Raw genomic sequence first — 18,458 nt, 5'->3', positions numbered from 1 at the left:
TATTTTTAATTTCTAAAAATTCTATTTATTTTTTTTTAAATACACATGTACATTTTTGGTGGCTTTTAAAAACGTTTTAATTAACTTTTTATATCTTCAAATATATCAAATATTTTTATTTTGTATTATGTTTTTGAAAATTTACTTTTGAAGGCTTGGGGGTTGTGGATTTACTGTGCCGTTACTGCTGACTCATGCTAATGCTGGCTCATTTCCTTTAGTTCTCTGTGATCTTTAGATCGTGAGCTTACATTTGCTGACACTGTCTGCAGAGTTCCTTTTCCAGCATAAATTATGAGTACCTTTTGCCTAGGAATGATTTTTGTTTGCGTCTGTCAGGCGTTGAGCATTACTGACATGAATCCTCTTAAACATACAATTATCAGCAACATAAACTATGCAAATAGTCTATGTTCAGGTGCTAAATCCATGTAAATATTAGCCAGTGGCTAGTAAAATTCAGAGGAGCCTTTACCAAGATATCCATGACTAGCTGAGGCTGAGAAGGGTAGTTTTTCTTGCTGACTCCCTTTTTAAAAGGGTATATATAGATTTTTAGGGACCCCAGTTCTATATGAAGGGATTCTGATCCAACTCTCCATTATTCACTGGTTCAAAGGTTTTCTACACATTCTCCCTTGGAGAATGCAAATTCTAGGTTATGGGGATCAACTGTTTCTCATAAACTGATAATTCCCAGGCTTATCTCTGTCAAGATAAGTTTAGCCATGCATGCATCAGAATCACCTGGAGCATTTGCTAAAACACAGATTGCTGGACTTTGTACCCTAAGGGATTCTGTGGGTCTGGGCCCAAGAATTTGTATTTCTAACAAGTACTCAAATAATGCTAATGGTATTGCTCTGGGGACCATATTTTGAGAAACACTCTTCTAGACCAGGGATTGGCAAACTTTTCTGTAAAGGGCCAGATAGTAAATATTTTTGGCTTTGTGAGCAATATAAATTTTGTCACAATTACTCAGCTCTGCTGTTGTAGCACAAAAATAGGTATAGACAATACATAAACAAATGGGTGAGATTGTGTTCCACTAAAGCTTTACTTAAAAAATGGATGGCTGGTCAGATTTGGTTCAGAGGCCATAATTTGCTGATCCCTGCTCTAGACTGATGCCCTCACTGTGTGCCTGGCTGTAGCAGATTTCCTTTGTTTGTTGCAGGCATGTCCAGTCATTTAAGTTTTATGTTTTTCTTTTTTCAATATTTTCGTGAACATCTTTTGATGTTACATAGCAGAAAACCTTTCAGGATCTCCATTCCACCAAATTGCCAGAAATGGAATGCCTAGATTTAAATGTTTCCTTTCTATTTGTTGCAATATTTTGCCTAAATATTGACCAAGATGTAGCAGAACTTAATCTTTCCTACAATTTCAGTCTCTTCGGTAGAGAATGAGAAATTCTCTATGATTAGCCCTTGTTTTCTCCCGGAACCTTTTTCATCTCCTGGCGCTGTACAACACACTCTCCTATTTTACTCAGTTATGCCAGGGACCCTGAACTTACCATCTATCTCCTTCCATCAGGTATAGATTTAAAAAATTTTCTAGGTTGCCCTCCTTTCTTTTCCTGCAGTCAGTTTGGTGAATTTCTGCTATTTCTTTAGCCCCAGTTACAGGCTTCTCCTCTGTCAAGCTCTCCTTTCCTAAGGCTGCTTCTTCACCCTATATGCACTCCCTATAATTAAAATTATGTTCATCATTAATTACACTTACTGCATTTCTACTGTTGGTGCTAATTTTCAAGAATGTTTCTTTGTTGGGCCATAAGCAACTTGAGGGCAGGAATGAATTTCAACTATCTTTAAATCCCTGGTGTCTGGCACATATTTGTTACTGGAGAAATGTTTGTATTTATTTATTTTTGAATAATTAAATAGCTAAGTGAATTAGTGATTTTATGGAAGGGAATTCTGAACAATATGCTTTAAACTACGTCCCACTCCAGCCCACCCCTCCTCTGCCCACACACTTGCTACAAAAACTCTTGAGGTTTTAATTTTATCTTGATAATCACTGGCCAAATTACAACCTCCTAAACCTAGCCTTGTTTATTATTCTGGGTTAGTCAAACCTAAATAAACTCTGTATGAAACACACAAGGACACGGGCCACTGCATGCCTCACCCCAGCCATCATCAGGGAAGCCATTTATTGCCTCTAAAATAAAACGAAAGACACAGTGTTTTGTTTATCTTTTATTGCAACCCATTGCAAGGTCAAAAGATTCAAGGAAATATAGAAACTACAAACCGGATGAATTTTCTTTACCCACTCAAAAAAGACATTAAAGACAAAGGACCAGAATTTTCCACTACAGCAATATATTTCATAGTCTTTATTCTGAAAATACTGTTGACATTTTGGAGAGGATAAAAAGCCCTGCATTAAACATGTTCACATGTATTTATGGCATCCTAAGCAGAAAAGGAAACTCTATATTGCCCAGAAAAAATATTTTTAAGCCTCATTTCAAAGCATCTAATGAGAACACATTCAACAACCATCACAGGATCACTGGAGGTGATGTCTTTTCTGGTTGTGTTTTGAGATTAATGCTTTGAGGCTGGGTATGATATTTCTACGGATTTTTACAACTGTACCAAAGCAGTTTTCTGGGTTATGCTGCATCAGGCTTTCTGGATTAGTCAACATCTTAAAGAATAAGTGCAAGTCCCCCACCCCAGCCCCCCAAAGTTAAAGCATGTTATAGTGCTGTACTTAAGATTCAAACAGTACGACGTTAAAAAAAAAATCAATTATACATTTCTGAACAACACTCCAAAGATTATTACAACTTTGAATTGCAATGGCACCACCTGTTTCATCGATGGCTATCCCTTCTTTCGTCTTTTTTTTTTTTTTTTAACTATTTAAAATATAGTGTGACATATATAAAAATTAAACTTTTGCTTATTCACTCAAGCTACTATTACTATACATACTATCTTATAAATTAGTTTTGGATTAAAAACCAGTTAAAATATTGTGTCATAAGATATGTTTCATTGGTGGGGAACTGAATGTGAAACTGATGTAGTTCAGTGTCTTGGACAGTTTAATGTCTAAGAAGAAATACAGTTTATTAATGGTAAATAGCTTTTTTCTTACACAAATTTTATTCCCTGCAAATTAAATTAGTGACCCATTTATAGTTATGGAAAAAAAAACACCCTTAGTATTTGACTAACTAGATTTTCCTAACTGATTTGGATTAAAAAACAAAAAATGCCACATCAGAAACACGTTGACATAATCAAAGGAAACAGTTGTTTACAAAAAAGGAGTCATTATAAATAAGTGAATGGCATTAAAATGTAAAGCTATTTTTAGTTTCTTATAGCTAATATCATTTCATCAATATTGGGACTTACAGAAAATGAAACGCAAACCTCAGGATATCTGTTAAAGATCCAATAATAGTTATGTCCACAGAAGGGAAGAATAAATAGCAAATTCACAAGTCAGGGTTTTGTTTCTAGCTCTACTGTGAAAGATAATCACTCTTTAGCATAAAAAGGCTCCCTGCTGTCTTGATTATAAATATAGACACAGGAAAGGTTATTTGAGCCGGAGTCCCTACTATGAATTAATTGTAAAGATGTATGAAATCAACATATATTCACTTACTGATAGGTATTGTCTTAACCAAAAGCTGGCAGTCTTTAATTATACAAAGAAATGCTTATTTTTAACAAGTGTAAAAGAATTTTAATGGATACGTTTTATAATTTTTCTTCTTAACTCACACATTGGCCAACATTGACCAGCAACACATCTCTGCAGTAGCATAAGAACTATTCAAATAATGATAACATGCATATATCCAAGTAATCTATTCTAAATCCCAAGGCAAAACAAAGCTAAAAAAAAAAAAAAATCAGTAGAAAGATTGTCTACTTATATCTCACTCATTTATCTTCTACTAAGTGACTACTCCAAAATCTCAGAAAAATATTTTCATAATTACCAAAATAATTAAATGATCCGTCTATTTTTTTTAAATGACCGCATACCATTAATTGCACTGGTGGCTTCAATATGGATAATTCTAAGATTAGCTCCAAATATTAAAATATATCCTGACCTGTTATTACTCATGAAATAAAGGCTAGCCCAGTGTTAATGTAAAACCCAACTAAAATGTTTAGTACTCCAGAAGGCATCTGTAGAGCAATGAATAATGAACTCTTGTGAGCAGGCCAGAGGAGTTCAGACTGTTGTCTCCAAATTAACCATTTACAAAAAGGTTTTATTATCTCTCTAGTCTCCAAGTTACCCACCAGATAGCAAGGTGATACTACAGGCGACACCTCGAGTGAGGCACAGCCACAGTGGATGAAATGCTTCCCCAATGGTCTGGAGGAAATGATCTAGAAAAAAAAAATAATGATGTAGAAAGAAACTGCCGTGGTGTGTGTGGGTATGCACGTGTAAGCATGCATGTACATGAGAGAATACGAGAGGCTGATGTGTGTGTGTGTGTGTGATTTCTAAAAGTACTGGTTTCCATTCTGTTCTGGTTGTAAGCTGCAGAAGTGCCTGATTCTATCCTATCATAAAAGAACAAAGTTGCTTTCTTTTTCAGGTATTTCCAAATGGCAGTAATTAGAAGCTCAAAATAATACATCCAATTTATTTAACTCTACCTTATTTTTTGTTGTTGTTGAGAAATAAGCCCTCAAGCTTAAAACTGAATGGTCTATGGTTTTCAAAATCTCAAATTTTAAGGAAAAACCCAGCTTACCTGGGAACAGATAGCAATTGAGCTTATGCTATGCAGTATGCAAATGAGACATATATATACATATATATATATACATTCAGGTATACACACAAACAGTTGACAGTTAAAACCTTTCCAAGAGACCCCTCCCCCAAAGCTACGATGCTTTCTGCCCTGCTGAACGATCAGCGTCGACCTAAGCGGGGGCAGGAGTGTTAGGAGGAGGCAGCAGACATGTTGGGGGTCCAGCCCATCTGATACGCCCTCTCCAAGGTCCTCTTGCAGTCCTGTAGGACGGTGCTGAAGGTGATGTGCGGGTACTGCTGCACCAGCTGCTCCACCGTCACTTCGTTGACCTGTAACCAAAGAAGAGCCGCCGTCACGCACAGGGACCACCGAGACCGCGCAGCTGCACTCCCCGGCACGCAGCACACGGCTTCCAAGACGTGTTTAGGGAGAAGACGTGCCCCCTTTAGTCTGACCTCTTGATTTCCTAGCACTATTTTCATTGTCAGGGATATCTTTTAAGGATAGACAATATCAAGAAATCAAATGTGTTTGCTAAAGGCATAAATGATTGCAGCTTCTCAAAATCTTAACCGTGTGCAGTGAAATCTAGTTCTTAGGCATTAAGGAAGCAGCAAGATAGCATTCTAATGTGCATTTTCCTTTTTTAGGGCAAATGCTAGAATGGTAGAAAGAATATAAAGGATTCTAGACAGGAGTGCTGGGGAAAATATTTATTTTTGTTCCCTTTAAATGCTAAGGTATCACAAACTTGAAGTCTCTTTGTGAAAAGGGCTGAAATGTGAGGAATCAATAATTAAAACATACATGGCTGGCAGGTCAGGGCTGGCCCCAGTAGACCTTAACTATCAAAGATACCACCTTGATTCCTGATTAGACAAGGCAATCAGACAGGCCTAATTAAAACTAACACCTTTACAATTGCTGTGCTGTGAAGGGATTAATTTGTCAATTATTTTTAAGCTGATTGCAGTTCATATCACAGAAGTAGACAGCTTCCTTCATCCTTTAGATAAATAAATGATTAACCTAAGAACCACAACTTTTAGGTAGCTTTATTTAAAATCTTTATTGAACACTTGGGCATTCTCAAATACATCAATATTTCATTTGTACTGAGTAAGCTAGTCTGAATGAAGGGACTCGGGATGCCCATTTTTGTGCTGTCTTAGTGTCTATTATTGAAAAAGATCAGGACCACCAGGACAAACCTAAACCAACATCAAACCTTTTTTGTTTTCTTTGAAAGTCTGCTTGGACATAGGATGACCACAAACTTCAGTCACCTGAATTTTTCTGAAATAACATGGGTGATATGGAAAATGACATCATATATTTACCTTTTTTATTATTATTGAGAGTTGACATTTCAACATTGTATTCATGATATTTAGTCTTTACCATAACATTTCTCTATTCAAGACTGACTTCTGTCTAAATCAACTTTTATTCCAAATTTAACAAGGCCATGTAGTTGATTCTTTTTGTGCCCTAGGTATGATTTATAAAATGTTGTCTTCAAAAGCAAGAAGGAAATTATTTTGCATAAAAAAGACAAATCAGTATACGAATTAGAGTTGGAAATATGAATTAATGGTTTTAAGAGGATTATGAAGCAATACTTTTTAAACATTTTTACATTTAAATTTAAGCTCTAAGTCATGTTTGAGTTGAGGCAGCTTATTGTGTCAATACACTTAGAAGGTCATGCATGGTCTAGCCCTGTCTATTTCTATCTTTCTAGCATATATTTTATAATATCCAGTGCTTGGCCTAATTTCACTTTATCAAGCTACCCAAGTTCTGTCTGGCCATTGTACACACTGTTCTCTTGGTTGGGAATACTTCTTAATCCCTTTATGTGCCTTTAATATTTAGCTCAAGAATTGTCTCCTTCAGGGAAACTTTACCTAATCAGCCCCTTCTCTGTATAGCCATGGTGAGCACTCTGTGAGGTCTGTCCTGTATGCAAGTAGCCGACACCACCCTGAAATCACCTCTTCATTCGCTCATCTCCCCAACCTGAGTAAAAGCCTGTGGAGATCAGACAACCTTTCATCTTGAAGGTGATAGAGCCATGTACAAAATAGAGAAGCAGCAAGACAATTGTGGCTAATATTATGGATTGTGGAGATAAAGATCTGAATCCTGGTTTGACATTACATCTTTAAGATTTGGTTTCCTTAACTAAAACCAGAAAAAAGTGTGATGTCATTGGCTTGTCATAAAGATTAAATGTAATAATCTGCCTGGTGTTGTGCTAGACATAAAAAAGACCCCTGAATGGTAGCTCTTATTAATATAGCAGGCACTTGATAAATGGTTATTGAATGCATGAGTTAATTCAATGATATATCCCAAGAGACCAATTCTCTATACCATTGACCAATATTGTTCCACTTCTGATGTGATATTTTAGAAATAATCCTTGATAACATTAGTTGCAGTGTTCAAAATAAAAAAGCACAGGACAAGAAGTTACTTTTAAAACATACTTCATCTACAACAAGAATCGATCTTCATCTACAATGAGAGGCTCTCTAGAAGAGATTCCAGAACCGGCCCACAGTCCAGGCTTTAAATACCTGCTGTCAGGAAATTCTCCCTTTGCTTTAAAAGATGTTCCCCTTGCTTCAGTGAGGTTACCTTTCTCCCTTCTGCTATAAATAAACCTGGAGGATTTTGTTAGAGAAGTCAGGTAGTTAAAGAAAATCCTTAGAAAATCGGCATGGTATTGCAAAGGAAGTAACACAGTCCAAGCCACTTAACATTCTAGAAGTGACTAACTGAAAACAGATGAGAAAAGAATGGATGAGAAAATATTTAAACCCACCATAAGGACAGGGGCTATTTTCTGCAGTAGATCTTTAATTACACATGGGTCAGTGCTGTTTTGACCCTGGTGTTGATAAGGAATTTGTTTTTGGAGGGCTAATTTTTTTAAACAGAAAATATCTCTGTGATAACTGTTTTCTAGGAAGAGATATACAATTTACCTTAAGCAAACTTAATACATGAAGGTATGGACTTAGAAAGTATATAAACAAGGGGATATTTTTTACTTTAGTAAAGCCTTTCAAGGTAGGGTTAATTCAATTTTCCAGCTATCTTGATATATTTTATGTCCTCTAATTTACCAAAATTTGATTTACCTATATCTATACTTAAAATAAGGTACATCTGTAGTTGAGAATATAAATGATGGTGTGCTAGTTCTCTGGCTTTTATAGGTTAAAGATAAGAATAGACAATAATTTGGCTTTGTGAAGCTGTATGAAAAATGGCATCAGAAGTTTTTTATGGATATAATATGTTGTCTAAGCAATCATTTTGCTAACTGTGCTCTGCAAATTCTGAAGAAAAAAACAACAGTGGGGGAAATGCAAATATTCCATTTTAGGGCTTTGTTGGGTAGAAGTTACTCAGGGGAAATACATGGGCTTCCACTAAGGAAGGTTATATCTTTTACTTATAGTGTCTCCTGGTGATATAGTATAACAAATTTTATACTAAAATTATGTTCATTTATGCCTCAAAAGTACAGCATCTGCTCATCTCTTTGTCTAGAGTCCATGAATGCTTTGGTGCCTTAGAGAAGGAGTTCAGTGCAACACACCAGGAAAGACCGAATCATTTAAAATTGTTATGCCTACATACACATTTCTGCAGACATTTTGCCATGCACAACTCCACTTGCTACAATGAAAAGAACCATTCTCTGTTCCAACTCATAAAAGGCATGTAATATAAAAGGGGAACATAAAGATGAAGTGTTTTTTCTTAGTTTCCCCATGATTCGTGGTTTTCTGTATTCAATTTCTTTTCCTCTTGCTGAAAACTATTGATGGCAACTCCTATGTTACACATGAGATGTGAAAAATGCAGTGTATCTTCCTAAAGAAATACACAGTGGTGTCATTTGAAGAAATTACTGTGATTAAAGGGAAAAAGCATGTACCACAGGGTTTTTAAAAATATATAGGAAAGACTGGATTTTATAGTTCTCTCCAAAGACTGCATAAAGATAATCTACATTTTCAAAATTATTATAACTCTTTTTAAGGTAGTAGCGATTCGTCTAGTGTTTTAATCTATTTTGAGTTAACATCTATTAGCAGTTTTTGAAAATGTGAAGCAAGTTGCTATTCTAATTAAGGTAAATCACACCCTGGTTTCACTATATTGATGATACTACTGCCCAGTGGTGAGGAGAGAACCTTCAGAGTTTCAAAAATTCAGTTTAATCAATTTATGTAGCACATCACATTGTTTCTTCACCTCCTTATTCAATACTTTTACCAAGTAATTCCAGAATTCAGTGAAAGTCTAAGACTGAGCTATCTCTCTAGTGATACCTGCTGTGCAGAAAATATAATTCCTGATAAAATTTGCTGATGAATCATTTACATTAAGTGATTCTTAGTCCCTCTTTAACTCATGCTTTAAAATAGGGAATGCTTCTAGTTGGGTGGGAAACATTTGGTACTGAGTATGGTGGGTCAAATTATGTACCCTGGGATGGGGGGGACATGTTCTTAATTTATTTCTGTGGATGTGAACTCATTGTAAACAGGACTTTTGAAGATATTATTTTTAGTCAAGGCATGGCCAATTGAATCAGGATGGGTCTTAATCCTATTACTGGAGGCCTTATAGGAAAAAGCCATGGGGTAGAGCAAGAAGCCAGAAGCCAATAGAGCCTGGAAGAAAAAGGGGAAGACACTGCCATGTGATGGGAAAGCCAAGGAACCCAAGGACTGCTGGAGGAAGCAAGTCCTCTAGCCTCTGAAACTGTGAGTGAATAAATTCTTGTTGTTAAGTCAACCTACTCTATGGTATTTGTCTTAGCAGCCTGGGAAACTAAGACACTGAATATATTAAAATCATCCTTTATAATAAATCACTTAAAATAATTTCTTTTTATGGGAGAAAGTTTTCCTATAAAAAGTTAACTCTATTTAATATACCAACAACAAGAGAATGTATTACATTATTCTAAGGCTATAATTCCTTGACATTGTTTTAGTCATGTCTTTGTTCCGGGTCCTACACACACCTTGAGTACTCAATAAATGGGTGTTGAATAATTAATATAGCAGTTGTTCAATGAACAGGTATTGAACAAATGAAAAAGCATCAAACAATACTGTATCAGATATTGTGGAGATAAGCCCATCTTGTTCCCAGATTCTTCTAGCAACAGTGGTAGCAGTCTCCATAGTCTTGGCATTTATTGCAGCCTCAAACTCCCTTAACCCTTTGAAGTTCATTCTCAAGGTAAGCCTTTGTGGGGCTACTGTCTTTCCATCTGTATCTCCACGTAACTCTTTCCAGATACACTATCCCTGGTGTTTCCAATAGTTTGGCACAGGAGGCCAAATCAGTTCAGGGTGGTGTTACAATTTTTTGGTGGCACAGAGTGAGCTGTGCACAGGCCTTCTTACTCAAAGCAAGTCTTCTACTACCCTTTAATTTCTTGGGCTTCAGGAGTCAAAGTATCTTCACCTGTACATGGGGGCAAACTGGAAGTCCATTGGGCTTTCTTTTTTGGGGTGTTGCTTTGGTTGCAATGGTTTTTGGCATTTGTTGCTCCAGCAAGCATATGGGTAATTCTGCAGTGGATGGTATAGTCCAAAATGAGGAAAATTCTCTAACCTAAATTGCCCCTGTCCTCATTGAGAAACATTGTACTTATCAGTAGGGTTTTCATATGATAAGAAACAAACCAAAAGGCAAAATAAAAGTATATCCCCTTCTAGTAAGGATGGGAGAGAAGAGAAGGGGAATAATATTTAGTGAGCACCTACTATGCTCCATGCATCTAAGCATAAATAAAGAAGATGAACTGTGGCTCAGACTTAATTAGTATTTCAAACAGAGTCACACAGCCAGTAAATGGCAGCCAGGAACTGAATCCAGGACCCAAAGCTAGTGCTCTCTGCCCTGTTGCACACTGCCCTGGCACACAAGTAACACACTGTAGTGCAGAAAATGATCAGCTGATCACCCACCAGTAAAATGTTTACTGATACTCCTTCTCCTTCTAACATTAAAAAAAAAAATTATTGCAGTTTACATATAAATATATTTCAAATTCCTTTACAATCTCTTCAAAATGACCACTTCGTAGGAATATAAACTGTAAATGAATCTCATTTGGCTTGCTGAATATTCGTTTGCGAAGCTGTGGTTGTGTGAAACTTTAGGAGCATGATGAAAACATGAGGAAATTGCAGGATTGAAAAGGAATCCTTTGGTAGGGCCCACTGCTACTGGGCCAGAAACTAGCATGGCTTTCTCTTCTCTTTACTGCCATCAAAATGTTTTCCATGTCCCAGAAGTAAAATAGTGATCAAGATAGAAATGGTCCCTATCCTCTCCAACTTTATAACCTGGCAGGGAAGACTGACAATTATATCAGCAACACCAAAGTCTGATACATGCTTTTAGGGGAAGTGCAGATTGCTGTGCAAGGAAGCTCGGAGTACCCGACCTTCCAGTCCAGAAGGACTGGAAAGGGCTCCCAAAAGAAGTAATATTTAAGTGGACTTCTGCAGGACAGGAAGTGTCAGCTTGTGGGCCACGTGCAGAAGACATCACATATTATATTCCAGAAAGAAAGAAAACCAGCTCATGAGTTAGAAAAAGACAACTAAACAGCCCTTTTCTTTGTAGCTATGCAATGTTTCTCTTGCTCCATCCAACAAATTTAAGGGTATAACTTAAGTAAGTTCAGCTTTTGAATAGCAGTGCTCTGAGGAAGCAAGAAGGGCAAAGAAAATGGATGCTCCTAACTGCAGGTAGGAAAAGTAAGGTGGCCACAGTACGTCTGTGAAGGCATTGCAAATAGCATACTCAGCTCCTGCCTCCTAATTCAGAGCTATGCTTTCATGCCGGTATGTCATTCTTCACAGATTCCCTGGGCAATGTCACTCACTGCTAACGGCCCCAGAGGCTGACTCCTGGCAGCCCAGAGGCAGAGTGTTGTCTCTCCGGCAATACGCCTCCGGAATCTGCTTCTTTCCAAGTTTTCTTGGCTCTCTGGATATCCATGGAATCTGGTATTCACCAGGTGCGGGCAAAAGTCATCTTGGACAATGCATATTCAGATGAGACCCAATTGTTCTTTCAGCAAGTGTCCACAGGCTCCAAGATGGGAACATATTAAAAAGGATAAAATAAGGGTAATGTGAATTTTAGTGACACCCCAAATTTGCATGTAAATGAGATGAGTCATCTAAGTGCAGTTTTAAATATTTTAAATAGGACACTAAGAAAAGAATAAAAGAGCAAACTATACATTGATTTTCCAGGACTCTGCACGGCCGCCAACATGCACCAGCCCTCTGCGTACCTGCATAGATTTTTATGATTCTTTCTCCCCCTCTTTGTAGTGGGACTTCTCACTCTCCCTGTTTGGGTGACATACCACATTCTGCTCATGTTTCCCTATGGTTAGAGCAGGAAGGTCCAGGACATAAGGAATCTGGCGCCACTCTTACAATCCCTCACCTCTTTTTGTCAGTAGTGATGCTGTTTCCCAGCAGTTTGAAGCAGGGAAAAGCAATTGCTAAATAGGCATAAATAGGTAAGGGTCTTTTCCTACCCTGGGGAAGACTGTGAAAATTCCTCTAGATGTGACTTAGAGTGTTCTGTTCCTTTCCTCTTTTCTACAGGCAGCTTCACATTCCCTGCCTTCTCTCTTCCTATCTCAGTCAAATCAAGGTCTTTCTTCATGCCTGCCACATTAACTCACAGATAGCGAATACATGTTTATTGATGCGTGACAGATTAAAATGTGTTTGCAACCAAGAATACATTTGGAAGGATCTAGAACAGTGCTTCTCAATCCAACTGCTCATTAGAATGACCTGAGGACTTTTAAAAACTCCTGATGTCCAGGCTACATTCCGGATCAAGTACATCGGTATCTTGTTGGGTGAGCCCCAGGCATCACTACTGTTTCAAGGTCCCCAGGAGATTCTAATGTGCAGCCCAGTTGGAGACCTACTGGTCTAATGCCTCCTACTGTGGAACCCCTAAAGGTCACAGGTGATTTCTGCACTTGGGGGTCAAAAGCAAGAATTGTGAACTAAGATTACTTAAAAGCAACGAGTACTGATCCATTTCTCTACTGCCCTCCACATTAAACTCTGAGTCAGGAGTCCTAGAGAAAATAAACTGATGCTTCTATAGCTTATTAGCCCATCTTTTCCTGAATCATCCATCACTGGCTGAAGAAAAATAGATGTTCCTTGAATGTGGTAAAATAAATTTGTTTTCTTTTCTTCATCCTCAGGTTGCAGTTCTCAACTTGGTCATATTCAAAAGAGGCCACTCCCTGACCTTCACAAAAACTAAAGGGAAGGGAAGAGTCCCCTGAACCCAAACAAAAGACTTACTGCTTGTTTCCTTAAGGGGCTAGCCATGATGTGGGAACAGAGGGCACACATGATTCCGCATTTAATACAATTTTAAAAAGAAAAACTGTTTATCTCATTGAAGCTTAAAAGCCACCTATCAAATATGGGAGTCAGCTGATTACAGAAGTCCCACAATGCACTACACGTCAGACATAAGCCTCATACCAATGACCTGGGGCCTTATAAAGATGTACTTTTTTATATAAGAGGTAAGAAATATTACTGTTGGGTGGCAAAAACTCATCTAAAAATCCCAAAGCATAGAAAGAGACAGATACTGAGAATGCAATGAACCTGACAGAGGCAAGCTCATAAATTCAGTCAACTTTGTCAAATGCAGTCATTCCATTTCAGAATCTGCAATGATTGGAAGTGCTATGCTCTGTCAGTTTCACAACAGGCCTGGCTTCATGCTGTCTCTTTTTCATGAAATGTGGGTTGCCTGTTAACACTAGCATTGCTTCTATTCATTTGAATTAGCACAGTGAGAAAGCAGCAAAGAGCCTGGGAGGATGGGAAGCACAGAAACGCCTGCCGTGTTAAGTGAGAATCAGGGCCCGCCAACCTGCAGCCTCTAATTAGAGATTAGTATGACAGGAAGTCCAACAACCAGACTGTCAGAGAGAAAAATTAGTGACATTTTCATTCCCTGTTTCACCAAGCAGCCCTCTACTGATCAGGATGTTTCAAGCCAAGTGTAAGCGTAAGGTACATAGCCTGGAGTAGGCCATACTGAAGTCACAAGCTGCTGGCCAGGGAACGACCCATGTCTCAATGCCCACATTTGTATGTGTGGTGCAGATGAAAACGGAAACATAGATGTGGGACACAAGGTTGAAGATATCCATTTGGGGAGACGTGATTCTCTAAACGGCTCAGCAAAAGATCTACTATTGGGGAAAAAGTGGGCACTAATAAGTTTAATTAACATAGTCACTAAGTGAGCAGTAAGTACAATGTATTTATGGAACACATCTGGGTGTTTCTAAATTAAACTCACAAAGTTAAGCTGAAAAACATAATCGAGGGGGAAAACTCTCTGAACTAAAAAAAAGAGTTTCCTTTTGTGCTTAATGACTTTCTTGATTTCAGCTTTTATTTTCTTACATAAAGAAAGCCTAGGGCAGTGGTAATCACCAAGTGGGCACCTGATGAAGAAATATCTTTCTAAAATTGCAGTTTCCATCAGGCAGAATTTATGAATTTGACCTGTTCCCGAAAACAAATTTATTGGCAGCAACAATTTATTCTGCATAAAAGTGATCTATAAATCTGTAGATTTAAAAACCCTGAAATAAATGATATTTTTGGTTTTCAGAAGTGAGATTTATGTAAATCGCAGCATTTCAGGGCTGCCCTCTGCAGGATGCTGAGTCCAACCCCACCTCAGATGCTTGACCTCTGCTTGTGCCAGTCCTCAGTGTCAGAGGCTTTTAGCTGTTCTCAAAGTTCCCCAGCCCCAGGACACTCAGTTTTAAATCCAAGGTGGTATCATTGTTATTTTGTTACTTATTTATTTATTTTCATTTGTCTAGATACCTTTTACAATCTATCAAGTTACTAAGAGGCTTTAAGATTTAAAGGTTTTCAAACTTGTTTTTAGCTGTACAGCATTTTTTCAAACTCAAACTATGTAGAATTCAAATAAACAAGGCAACAAAAACAGGGTCGCTGTGGTTGAAGTTAGGTACAAGGACCTAGGTACTCTCTCTTGGCCACTCCATTGTTCCCAGAGGCTTGGTGGCCTTAGAGATATACAAAATGTAGATGAGAAACTAAAGGTTGATACACAATCCAATGCAGCCTCCCCCATCCAGCCAATCAGCAGCCAATACATATTTATTTAGCAACTATTATGTACCAGCCACTGTGGGAGGCATTGGCAATATAATATAGTAGGAAAAATCCATAGATCTTACCATCTAATAAGGAAAGGGGGTGGGAGGAGGATGAGATAGATAAGAATCAATCATAACAACAAGTAAGAGCTAATATTTATCACTTCACATGAGGAGCTTTCCATATATTAACTCACTTAATCCTCTCAATAACTTATGAGATAGATGCTATTATTACATGCATTTTACAGGTGAGGGAACAGAGGCACAGAGAGGCAGTAGAGGAGAGAGAAAGATAGTAGAAAAGCCAGGAGTGTGTTGACAGAAGACAAGAGAGAAGCATTTTCACAAAGGAGGGAGTGAATGGCTAAACATGTGGCTGCTGAGAGATGGGACTAATTGGGGGCAGAGAAGTGACCAGTGGATTTGGTGACATGAAGGTCACTGCTGACCTTGAAAAGAGCAGAATCAGTAGCACAGTGAGGATAGACATGGAACTTAATGGGTGGAAGAGTGACTGGCTGGTGAGAAATAGGGACAAATGTGCATAGATAATCCTTCTCAGAAATTTAACTGTAGAGTGGTAGGGGAAAGAAAAGGACCATAGCTGAAGGCTGACATGGGATCAAGTAAGGTTTCTTTGTCAGAAGAAACATAACTTTCAATGCCATTTTTTAAAAAATGGATTTGCAATCTTACAGTTTATAGTTGCCCATTCTCATGCTGATCTCCCCCAGGAGACTACTGGCTCCATGTGGGTTAGAACTACATCTTGCTCACTCTCTTTCCTGACCCATCACCTTACACAGTGATTGAAACACAGTAAGCCACCTATGCTGGTTTGAAATGATGTATGTACCCTAGAAAAGCTATATTTTAATCCTAATCCCATTTTATAAAGGCAGCTGTTTCTTCTAATCCCTACTCAACACTGTATGTTTGAAACTGCAATCAGATCATCTCCCTGGAGATATGATTTAATCAAGAGTGGTTGTTAAACTGGATTAGGTAACGACATGTCTCCACCCATTTGGGTGGGTCTTAATTAGTTTCTGAAGTCCTATAAAAGAGGAAACATTTTGGAGAATGAGAGATTCACAGAGAGCAGAGAAGAATGACATAGCTACGAGAAGCAGAGTCCATCAGCCAGCGCTTTGGAGATGAAGAAAGAAAATGCCTCCAAGGGAGTGTCGTGAAAGGAAGCCAGGAGAGAAAGCTAGCAGATGATGCCATGTTCGCCATGTGCCCTTCCACCTGAGAGAGAAGCCCTGACTGTGTTCACTATGTGTCTTCTCACCTGAGAGAGAGACCCTGAACTTCATTGGCCTTCTTGAACCAATGTATCCTTCCATGAATACCTGAGATTGGACATTTCTATAGATTGCTTTAATTGGGGCATTTTCTTGGCCTTAGAACTGCAAACTAGCAATGTATTAAATTCCCCTTTTTAAAAGCCATTGTTTCTGATATATTGCATTCTGGCAGCTAGCAAACTAGACCACCACCCAATAAATATTTCTTGAATATATGATAAAAATTTGGAGGAGGCAGGAAGGTTGGGTCTTTTGTAAAAAACTACCTGCCAAACAAGAACAAAATTTTCTCCAGGTATAATATAAGCAGCTCCCGAATACCTGCTGCTCAGTAGCCAAGGCCTTCCATGCAGGCTGAGTCATTTCCTTTCCAACATGCAGGAGTCTATCAGTCTACTGGGCCTCTGCAGGCCATCTTTGTTTCTATTTGTGAAGTCATGGTCTTAGAAGTCCTGGGATCTAATCTGAACTCCATTAAGGAATTGCTGCTACCATTGCTATTTCAGAATTAGAAAAATAATATGATTCTGCAACCTAATTCTTTTGTATAATTACTTAAGCCCAATCAAAGCTCCAAGGAGATAATTTACTGAATTATTTAATGACACTCCAGGGTGCCTTTAGGCAAACTCCAACATACCACTCTACTCACCCTACGGCATTTGGGACGCAGCAGGGACCTCTTCTTCCCTTTGTTTTATTTTGTTCAAAAAGAAAACAATTAAACTATACATCAATTCCTAACACAGGCAGGCAACCCACAAGCGACTACTTGTACCACTTTCCCTTAAAAGGTTCTGCACAGATGTAGATTTTCCTGAAGAAATAAACCAAACAAGTCCTAGCCTGGACACTAACTGGCTATTTGACTTGGCAAGTCACCACTCTTCTGTTCAGAAGGAAGGACTGAGATCTTCTGATCTCTAAGATTTCTTCTTCTTCTAGGAGTTTTTGTTTGCATTTAAAGAGTAGCTATTTTTAAAAGTAGATTCTATTGTTTTCTACAATTACTGTTGGATTCTCAGGAAGCTAGTTTTTCTTTCTTTTTTTTTTTAAGATCTTAGCAAGTGAGTTTGTATTCATGGCTAGAATATCGTGAACCCATTGGGCAGAGCAGGTATGTATTCATCAATAGATGATGATGATAGCAGCTAACATTTATCGAGTGCTTACAGTGTGCCAGCTTTGGGCTAAGGAATTTATTGTAATATCTCATTGAACAATACTGTGGGGTAAGTACTATGATTATCTCTCTTTTTCTGATGGTGAAATTGAGGTTTTTAGGGGTTAAGTTGTCCAAGATCCCACAGAGAGTAAGACAGTAAAGCGACGGAGCTAGAATTTGAAAACCAAGCCCTTTGGCATGAGTGTGTACCATTAAAACCTCTGCCACAAAGCTTCATGCCAGTGGTTCTTGGTTTAATGTTTAAGTGCTGGAAAGGCCTTTCTTTTACCACTTCTTAGCAGTTCTGGTGAATAGGGTTGGAAGAAGACAAGACGGGGTTGAGAGGCTATCTCTGAATTTCAATTGAGATGTTTTTCCCTGTTTCAATTACCAGGAATAACGGAGAAGATTATTAAAATGTGTTTTAAAGTACTCCTACGTGAAAATCACCTGGAGAAACCATTTTATCAAAAGGAACAAGATGCTGATTTCTTCCAGTGAAGCACTAGGTTCACATTTTCAAAACCCAGATGCTGTCTCTCATCACTTTTCATCACCAGTTTCTCTTGTAGCACATGACATTGCAGGCTGCTCAGGGAACGGTGCTGCTGCCCACGACAGAGGGCAGTTACCATTCCTGCCTTATAAGGACAGAATATTTGCTTTGTTTCTTACTTTATTTTCTTTGACATGGCATACATTTTAAATCTTAATCTTCAGCTATCTGCAATCTGCAAACAGCTGTGTATCCCTTGCGGGGAAGGGGGAATCCCTGCAGGTACACACTTTGTTTCATGGCTGAACGCTACCAAAACAGTCCTGGACACAGTACCCCGCAAATGATTTTTTCCCTTAAGCTGATTTTTCCAGTTAGTTCTGTATATTAGTTACAGAGTCCTATATCATTTCCCCCATAGGGCTTTCCTGGTCTCATGATGCCTAAACAAG

General features: G+C 38.2%; 1 protein-coding gene across 1 annotated transcript in view; it reads right to left on the bottom strand.

The window, feature by feature from the left end:
* Nucleotides 1–2,191: 2,191 nt before the first annotated feature.
* The window catches only part of FBXL17 (F-box and leucine rich repeat protein 17), a 574,971-nt gene continuing 558,704 nt past the window's right edge, over nucleotides 2,192–18,458 (bottom strand). The window contains exon 9 of the mRNA XM_077139013.1: nucleotides 2,192–5,100. Within this exon, the coding sequence (XP_076995128.1) occupies nucleotides 4,960–5,100 (141 nt within the window). The 3' untranslated portion in view covers nucleotides 2,192–4,959. The remainder of the gene's footprint in view (nucleotides 5,101–18,458) is intronic.

Source organism: Tamandua tetradactyla, chromosome 21 (assembly GCF_023851605.1).
Source record: "Tamandua tetradactyla isolate mTamTet1 chromosome 21, mTamTet1.pri, whole genome shotgun sequence".
In the NCBI taxonomy this organism is placed as follows: Eukaryota; Metazoa; Chordata; class Mammalia; order Pilosa; family Myrmecophagidae; genus Tamandua; species Tamandua tetradactyla.
This window is presented reverse-complemented; position numbering and strand designations above follow the sequence as displayed.